This window comes from Hydra viridissima, unplaced genomic scaffold (genome assembly GCF_058129835.1).
Source record: "Hydra viridissima isolate aposymbiotic clone 2 unplaced genomic scaffold, HvirCarnegie_v1 scaffold_3, whole genome shotgun sequence".
Classification (NCBI taxonomy): domain Eukaryota; kingdom Metazoa; phylum Cnidaria; class Hydrozoa; order Anthoathecata; family Hydridae; genus Hydra; species Hydra viridissima.
This window is the reverse complement of record NW_028324302.1, coordinates 7400441-7410346: the sequence shown is the minus strand read 5'-3', so window position 1 is coordinate 7410346 and position 9906 is coordinate 7400441. Positions and strand designations below refer to the sequence as shown.

Sequence of the window (9906 nt, the reverse complement as noted above, 5' to 3'; positions counted from 1 at the left end):
TTTTTTTCCATTGCTATTTTGTAATCTTTTCATTTGTTTTCCCTATTTTACAACTGATATTTTTGTCATGAAATCTTTTTTAAGCTGAACCTACTATAGCAAACTTCTGCTTGAAGTTCATAGAACTTTTTTAAGTTTCATTTAAATTTGTATACACTTTCTTAAGCATAAAACTTTTTGTGCTGGGTGTACTCACAAGTTATTTCTCACGCCTTAGCGATCTTTTAGTGATTTTTTTGAAAAACTCAATACTAAAGTTATGTAATGCTAATGTTTATAACAGTAACAACAGAACAATTATCTTGGTGTTTAGGTTTATTATTATTTTTTTAAATTTTTGCTAATAATAATTTTTTCAAAACGTTGAAAAAAGAGTTTTTATTGTGTTTTTAGTTCTATTGGTTGATGAGTATACAGAAACTGACAATTTTGATTTTTTGATGACTTAGCTTAAAAGGAAGGAACTATAAGTAAAACATAATTCATTTTGCTATAATATTCTTCTTTAGAAAAAAATATTGAAGAACTTTTATAGTTTTATGGTACAACTTGGCTGAAGCTTTAAGTCCCCCTAAAGTTACTTTTGTGGAAGATCACATTCTTTCATTTTATTGCAAAAATGATGTGCTGGTTATGGATTTTTGTCTTTAAGTCAATATATATATATATATATATATATATATATATATATATACTTTAGTTAAGTATCGGTGTTTGTTTCGTTGTAACCCGAACCGAGCCAAAATCTCAGTTTGGAGCAAACAAATGACGCCATTCGGACACCTTTCTGGTAAAATTCTGTAATCAAAGGATCAGCAAAATTTTTGTTTCAATCTTATTCGAATAAATTCAATTAACAGACATCTAACAGACATCTAACAGACATCTAACAGACATCTAACAGATATCTAACGCTATTTTAATTCTAAATCAATAAACCCCCAATAATGAAGTTTACGAAAACTGAGTTAAATTTCTTTTGAAATAATGAATCACGAATCAAATCCGGCAAATGTTCTCATTAATCTTTCATAAAGAAATTCACGGTGTGGTGATTTGGACGATGTATTCATTCGTTCAAAACACCACACAGTGAATTGCTTTACGCAAGTTAGATGGACAAAAGTCATTTCAAAGAATTGACTAACTGATGATATTTTAGCAATAACAATCCATCATTAGTAACAACTTGAGATGTTAATTATGAAAAACATTTCAGAGCGAGTCATATGCAGTGAAAGTGACTTTAAAATGCTGTTTCATTTATGACGATTCATGAACCGGGAAAAGCGTAACGAGACGAGAAATGTCCCGGAAAAAAATGAGACAAAGGAAAAAACTTCCGCGGAATAAAGTTATAAATCGGGAAAATAACTTTGTCTCGGAATTTAAAAATTGTGTCCCGGATATTATTGTTTTGTCTCGTCCGTCTTGTCTCGAATAAAAAAAAAAATAACGAGACGCAGATGCTTATTCATTTATGAAAAGATTTTAGTTGCAATTTTAGTGCGCTTTCAAAGTCATTTAATAAGATATTAAAAAAGAATCATTTTTATAGCTTTGATGAGTTTTACTTTAAGAGGATACCTACTTTTTGATTCTGTTAAGTATTTTATTCAGAAGATAAACAATGTGTGCTAAAATATCATTCGAAAAAACTATATTAAAGTTACAATAAATTTTAATATAGTCTTTTCGAATCATATTTTAGCACACATTGTGTGCTAAAATGATTTAAAAGAAACTTTTTGTATCTACATCCATCCAAGCTAATTTTTTTGTATTATTTAACGAAAGTCCTTAGCTGTATAATGGTATATAATTTATCACCACTTTAAAAGACACTTTTTGTGTAATTTAATTTTTTCAAACCATGTATGCTCATTTTCAAAAATGGAGAGAGGAAAGAAGGAAGAAATTCTTGTTTATTGGATTTTGTTTTGCAAATATTTTGTGTTACTGATGTAGCTAAAGATTCAGAGAGGACTTTGCAGTTAAAAGTTTCATATATTTCATCAAAATTCTCCATGATATGATCTGCAACCCATTTGGTAATGGAACATTATGTAATGAAAGTAAAAGATGATAAGAGGGGTGCAGATGTAGAATTTAAAATCTTCTTCAAGGACAATCCAAAAAGAACTTTGAACACTCATCCTTTAAAACCAAAAAATGTAGTCCCACTAAGTTGAGAAAAGTTGCTGAAGCAGCAAAAGATTTACTAGGTCACAGAAACCTTGCTACTTTAACATGTTAATGTTCGTAACCATCAGAAAAAATGAAACCAAACGACGCTAATTGCGGTGGCAGGTTAAATGTATTAGTCATTCTTTTAAACAGTCATTCTTATAAAGGTAGGACATTAAGTGTTTCCATCTTATCATAGTCTCTGTAAACTAAAATTCTTATGGTTCATATTTCAGTTACAGAAACACCTTCAGGCGGAAATTAATTTTTAAGGCATAAAACTACTGAAGATTTAGTAAAAGCGCAATTCAAAGTTCTTAAATGACCACTGTTTCAACGTCATATACATTATTTAGAAAATAGAAATGTGATAGAAGCTCTTTTAACAGCACATATAAGTAGATATTTACGAACTCCAATGTTACAAATATAGTGTGCAACAAGGTTCAGAGAAAAATTAAAAAAATAAAATAATAAAAACCATATAAGACTTATTGTAGACAACCCAAAACCTGGTTTTTTCAATCAAATCGTGGGAATACAGCTCGCAGGATTATGAAGCCGGAGTTGAGTGGTGAGATTACGGGATTGGATGTTAATCTGATTAAAAACTTTAGTATTTTATTAAGTACGCTTTTGTTCGACTATGATATTTACTTTATCGAAATTGAAAAACTTTGTTCTGAAATCCAAAACTTTTTAAATCCATATCCAAATTTCTTTTACATAGAAAGTTTTTAAAACATGGTGCATATGAACATGCTCTTTGCTTGCAACACATCCCCAGAAAGTTTTTTTTTTTGATTATCATCAAAAATATTTCCTCATTCAAAAAATGTAAAAGACAACATTCGGTGGGGACCTGGGGAGAAACCACATATTTTAAGGGAGTGCCTAGGAGCTTTGATGTTCAAGATAGGTAACTAAGAGAGATGGGGCATACTCAAATTTATAGTATGTTGATACTCGTATCGAATGATGATGACTTGCAAAAATTTAGGGTAATTGGAGCTAAACTAACACCGCCCCGACCCCTAACTGCCTCTTTCCTAGATCTACATCTCCTTTAATATAAAATTTTATTTTTTTGTTCTATTATAGACTAGACCAAAATTCCTCGACAGATTTCAAATTTCATCAAAAAACCTCTTTTTGTTTAAGATTTATAACCATGCAAAGCTTAAAATTTCCTTCAATTAAGCCCTGAAATAACTTTAAATGGTCTTAATTTTTAAACGAATTTTTTTGTTGTTGATGTAATTTGAAATTTGTCGATGAATTTTGATCTAGTCTATGATAGAACAAAAAAAATTGAAAAGGGTTTTTGGGAACCATACCCTAGGGGGGTTTCGGGGGGGGGGGGGAATCGTTTTGAACCTTACAAAATTATGCCCATGCCCTTGTGTTTAGATTTTCAGAAATGTTTGTAATAAATTGATCACTTTTTCTTTTAAAGCATTTAAAAAAGTTTGTTTAACACTGAAATTTACAGGCGGATATGTGGTTTTCATTACTTTCTCTTTACTTTTTTATTGAAATAAAAACAAAGCAAAACAACCTTTAACTATTTACAACTAGTAAAAGTTAGCAGTTGCTAATTGTTAACAGTTACATAATAACTCCTCACACGCGTTGATATACAAACTGAAAGCATGTTTGTGGCCATTATATTGACATTTGATTGATATGACCGATATATCATGCCAATATTATCAATCCATATTAGAAGTTTCTATTCGAATCATTCATTTAAAATGCCAAAACATGCAAAAGAAAATGTTTATTTTGTTAAAAAGTTTTGCATTCGCTGCTTCAGGAAAGGCAAAGATGTAAAACCAATAAATAATGCTGAAACAACTAATTTAAATCTAGATAAAAAAAAAAGACTGCTCAAACCTTATCAAAACTATATTCTGGAAAGATTATTCAGCGGATAACCCTGACCTTCCTACCATATGTTGCGGTAATCAATTCGTCATAAAACAATTAATGTGGAATATGTATAAGTGTCGCGGTAATCTAATCGTTATAAAACAATTAATGCCCCCCTGGTTAATATGTATAAAAAGCGTGATCTTCGAAATCTCGTTCTCTTGAAGTAACAACAATGTACTCGGGCAACTCTTCTACCACTAGCTGTGATATACAAGCTCTTCTTTGTATTTATCGCATATTTGTATAACATTACTCTTATAATATATTAATAAATTGAACTCGTTTTACAATACAACTCTTACGTAAAACAACACCATACTTTGCTCGAAATGTAGAAAAAAGCTTGTAGGGGCTGATCCTTACTTCACAATGCGGCCGTGTTATTATGGTAAGTATAACTACACTCTTAAAAAAGTTCAGGCAAACTCTGTCCGGAATGGTTCAGGTCGAAAGATTTACCTGAACATTCAGGCAATTTACCGTATCGGTTCAGGTATTTTAGCAAACTAGCTGAACACTTAGTGTAAAACTCCTGAAATGTTCAGGCAAAAGAAGTTGCGTGAACTTTTCTACCGGAACGTTCAGGTGTTTTACTGGAAACATCAATTAAATCGTCTGAAAATATGAAATTATTTTTCCGCGCCAACAGCAATCGTCATTAAAGCTTCTAGAGGTCGCATGTGCTTGCTTTCTCTTATTTTAAAATTTTTTATTAAAAATGAGCATAAAAAAGTTGTCAGAGTCAAAGTTGGCAGAATACTTATTATCAAAAGGAATATCTATAGATGCTACAGAAAAGCTTAAAGGTAAGCTATCTTTTCATATTTTTTGCGAACGTACTTAAAAGAGATGTGTATATAGTAAATTTACGTATTTATATATGTATATTTACATATATATATATTACATTTACATACATATAAATGTATATATTTTTTGCCAACGTACGTAAAAGAGATGTATATATAATAAACACATCTCTTTTACGTACGTTCGCAAAAAATATACACACATATATGTATGTAAATGTAATATATACATATGTAAATATACACATGTATATATACACAATGTATATACACTAGGGTGGTCCAAAATTATAAACTATTGAAATTCATTTCTCCACAAGGCTGCCTTTGTTTCTATTAATATTTGCAATATTGTAGCCAAATTTGAAGTAAATCTGATAATATTTAGGGGTTGCTATAAATTTTGACTTTTTTAAAATATTTCAAAATTACAAGATGATCTTGTAACTTTTAAATATTTTTTTTGTCATATAGGTTTGGCTAAAGTATTCTTAGGTTTTGCTAAAGTAAAATTAAAGAAAATGATTTTACAAGCAGTCTTATACTATATTCTTATCTTAGTTTCAGTAGGATTTCTGTTGCAATTTCCCAGAGTCAAATGATTTTTTGGCTCATTGGGAGCAAATAACGCCACATGTTATTTTCTATAGGTATCTTAGTGTTATAAAACAATATGGCAGGGTATATTTAATATGTAAAATCATAAAATTTTATAAATTAATAAAATGATTTCACTAACAAATTTGTTTTTTTAAAACAGGAATTGAAATGGATTTTACATTCTTATTACTCCCCTTTATAATTAAAGTGCCATCAAAGAATAACAGTTGTGCATCAGCTGCTGAAGTTGCAGAACATTTCATTCAATTTTATCCGGTATATTGGAATAATAGATTTCTAATAGGTATAAATTTATTCATATATGCATAAATTCTTCTAATAGATATAAATATATGTTCTAAATGTTATAATAATGCTATAAATTATACATGTTATAATAATATGTTATAAGTTATACATATGTGTCAAATTATTCTAATAGATATAAATTTATACATATACGTTTTTCTGTATAGCAATGTTAATAACATGTAAAGTTATTAAATATATTATTGTGCATATTACTACAAACTTAATATTATACCTAATAAATTAAGTATAATATTAAGTTTGTAGTAATATGCACAATAGTATATATTTAATAACTTTACATGTTATTAACATTGCTATACAAAAAAATGCCCCGTTGAGAGTCGGACTATCAAAGGAAGGGGAATACATAAATATTCTGACTTAAGATTATTCCGAGTTAAGTGAAGTTCTCGGTAAACTGTGATACCAGTATCTTGGTATATATACAGATTTTCAATCCTCCTTTTACTCTCTCTCTCTCTCTCTCTCTCTCTCTCTCTATCTATCTCTCTCTCTCTCTCTATACATACATATATGTAGAGAAAATTCAAGGGGAATTGAAAATCTGTCCGACTTATCCAGGGTCCGAGTTAACAGGATTTTACTGTATGTTTAGTTATTAAATATAGTAAATATAGTATTAGTTCTAAGTTGTATGTGCTGATATTTATATTTATTATGTATTAAAATTACATTTTTTAAATGACTTATTTTAATTTCCTTACTGCGTCTAAATAGACATCAACTCTGATGGAAGTTGTGATTCAAAGTCTTACTCACAAGCATCCTTTAGTCATAGCTTTGGGTACTCATTGCTTTGTCGAACAATTATTTATTGTTACAGAGTGTCGAGCTATTCCTGTCAACAGATGTATATCTTATGCTGAGGACATTATAATTAAAGTTTATTTTTTAATAAACATGGAGTATGCGGAACAATGTAGCCATATATTGTACTTTTTGCAACATACTGCGTTAGGTTACCAAGATGAAACGCATCTATAGAGAGGAGCCAGTGACTTGTCGCTTTATCTTAGACAAAAAAGACTTAATTTTAATATGCTGAAACATTTATATTTTAATAACTATTTCCTATATTGCTTTGTTAAGCGTAAATTTGTAATAATTATAAAATTAAATATATTGAATTTCTGAAAATCAAATATCGTTTTTACGTCTAAACCGAGTTCATTTAAATTCACACTTTGGCATTTTACTGAATATTTAATATCTTCAGGCCTACTAAAAACTAATATCGAATTTATGCCTAAATCAAGATAGTTTATAATCGCGATTTGGATTTTTACTGAATATTTACTCTTTTCAGGCAAAATACCTGAACTACTTCGTGCCGTATGGAACCAGACGAACATTCAGGTAAAATACCTGAACCTGAACTGGTTCAGGTTCAGGCATAATACCGGAACCGAAAAAGTTCAGGTTCAGGTAAAAATCCTGAACCAGTTCAGGTTCAGGTATTTTACCTGAATGTTCGTCTGGTTCCATACGGCACGAAGTAGTTCAGGAATTTTGCCTGAAATTTCCGTCATTTTACCGGAACTTTTTTAAGAGTGTATATTGATGTTTAATTTACTTTAGTTAAAGTTTAGTTACGTTATTTTGATTATTATAGTTGCCATGCATATGCTTTAAAATTTAGACCTAAATACCAGAGTTATCAGAGGGAGAAAATGTGAATGCTTTATTTGTGAAAATGGGCGCAAATCAAAAATGGAAAAAGTATTGGCCCCTACGGTTGAATGTGTGTCGGGAAAACTTGTTCATCAAAGCGCTGAAGATATATCAAATAAACCTGCAAAAAGACTTATTTTTCAAGATTGTTATGCCTAAGTGGGACAAAGAATTCCTCATCCCTGTACGAAACTAGAAAGACAAAAGAATTTGACTGCCATTGTAAAATCAACATCCCCAACAACGCAAGGAAAAGTTCTGTCCAGTTCTATCAAAGATATAAGCACAAATGACTCAGGGAACACCTTAGCTTTGACAAATTTTGGTCCAAAGCAACTCACTGTCTCTGTCGGAAAGACTGAGGTTTAGAAACCATTTTTTTCTTTAGATAAATTGAACAAACTTCAATTAAACTGCATGCCAGGTAAGTTTTTGTTGCTTAAAAATACTTTTAAAAGTAAGTTTGTTATGAGTTTAAAGCCACTTTTTGTAATAACTTTATTATGATTTCTAAGTAATCGCAACATGATTGAAGTTGCAAAATTTCTGAAAGAGAGGCAAGACAGAAAAGTGTAGAATCTGCTTTCAATATTAAACTAATTGAGAACAATGAGATGATTGGAAAATTATTCAATCATGATAAATTCCATTGCTATTAGAACAAAATGAAAGCAAAAAAGTAAGTAAACTGTTACCAAAAAAAAAAGCTTTTTGATAACAAGAGATTGCAATCTGTATCATTCATTTTGATTTTTTTATGGATGAATAGTTTTTAGAAAAATATACTCCTATTTTGTATTGCAATGACATTGAAGAGCTTGTAGCGATCGTAATTCATTACAGAAATCAAGGAACAAATGATGTTGATATCAAACTAGGTGTAGATGAAGGGTAGGGATTCCTTAAAATTAGTTTGTCAATAACCCTAAAACCAGAGTTAGAAAATAAAAAAATTCCAGTGAAACTGAGCAAGTGTGATGGATATGCGCGCAAAAACTTTAAAGATTCAAGTGTCCACCAAAACTATTATATTGGCCATTTTGCCTTCATTGAACAAAAAATACCATAGTTTGCGGTTAATTTTGGATAAGTTGAATATTTCATCCTTAGATTACACAGTATCAGAAGATCTAAAGGTTTTGCTTCAAAAGGTTGGCAACAAAAACAAAAAAATATTAGAACTTGCAAGTATTCCAGGTCTGCATATACTGCTTGGTGTTGTAAACAAAATTTTAAAAGAGATTGAAAAAATTTATTTGAAAATAAGGGGTGTGGGTTACAGTTTGTTAACCAATATCTGTCTTAGATAAACATCTGCAGAGTGCCCTACCAAGGGCAGTATCGTTTGGAAGGCAATGCTTGCAATAAGTTGCTTAAAAACATAGACAGCTTTGAACTGTTTTTTCAGGAGTCTAGTCTTGGAGTTTCCTCTGCCAAAAATATTAATGCGCTTTGAGATTTTCAAAAAGTAGTCCATGGTTGTTTTAGAAAATCATTAAGCTCTACATATGTCAAAGGTTTAAAGGAGTTCTCTACGAGCTATAAAAATCTAAGGGCTGCAATTCCTTTGACGGTACATTCATCGACATGAAAGGTGGAGTCTTCGGTATGATAAATAACTTTTAAACTTGATAAAAAAAATTTATAATATTAGTAATTTAATCTATTTCAACTGTTGAATCGTAAAATTTGCGCAAATTACGACGAATATTTATTAAATAAACTTGCATTTCTTTTGTACTTCTTATATTCTATAGGCTTAGGAAGTATGCCCCATGCCTCTTAGTTACCCATCTTGAACAACAAATTTCCTGGGCAACCCCCTTTAAAATATGTGATTTCTCCCTAGGTCCCCACTAAAAATGTTGTCTTTTACATTTTTTGAATGAGGAAATATTTTTGATGATAATCAAAAAAAAAAACTTTCTGAGGATGTGTTGTCTTAAAGTCTAAGAGCATGTTCTTAATGACTTCAAGACTTAAAGTCTTAGAGCATGTTGAAAACAAGCATTCTTCCGATCGGGCAACTCGGAAAATCTCAAGAAGTCCGCAATAAAGATTTTCGAAGATTCCGTAAACACCATACCAGAAAAAAACACGTTTTTCTACAAACATAATATTGCTTCAAATGCTTTCGATAACATCCAATCCTGTTCTCGACTTACACAGAGAATCGGCAAATTACGAGATTATAAACTGTATTTTAGAAAAAGAAGAAATATACCAAATTACATACCAAAGTTTATTAGAAAGAGCCTATTCTTTAGAAATCTGTAACAATATTTAGAATTTAAAAGGAAAGAAACCTTTGTAATATTAGCTAATCACATTTTCAACAATATATATATAAACAATCAAGGTCTTGTGTTCA

The 9906-nt window shown here is 30.3% G+C and overlaps 1 protein-coding gene and 1 long non-coding RNA gene across 5 annotated transcripts; both read left to right on the top strand.

Annotated features, from left to right (window-relative positions):
- The first annotated feature begins 3942 nt into the window (after window positions 1–3942).
- Window positions 3943–9893, top strand: LOC149890807 (uncharacterized). The gene is made up of 2 exons (XR_016450511.1): window positions 3943–4510; window positions 7504–9893. It is a non-coding gene; the product is annotated as an uncharacterized LOC149890807 (long non-coding RNA).
- Window positions 4509–6924, top strand: LOC149890808 (uncharacterized). 4 transcript variants are annotated; one of them, XM_090081063.1, is made up of 3 exons: window positions 4509–4928; window positions 5740–5807; window positions 6582–6924. In XM_090081063.1, the coding sequence occupies exons 1-3, from the start codon at window positions 4841–4843 to the stop codon at window positions 6846–6848; spliced, it is 423 nt and encodes a 140-aa protein (XP_089937189.1). In that variant the 5' UTR covers window positions 4509–4840; the 3' UTR covers window positions 6849–6924. The 4 variants fall into 4 exon arrangements, with proteins under 4 accessions (XP_089937189.1, XP_089937188.1, XP_089937190.1 ...); XM_090081062.1 differs by having other exon boundaries at window positions 5692–5807; XM_090081064.1 differs by having other exon boundaries at window positions 5692–5835; window positions 6582–6922.
- Window positions 9894–9906: the final 13 nt, after the last annotated feature.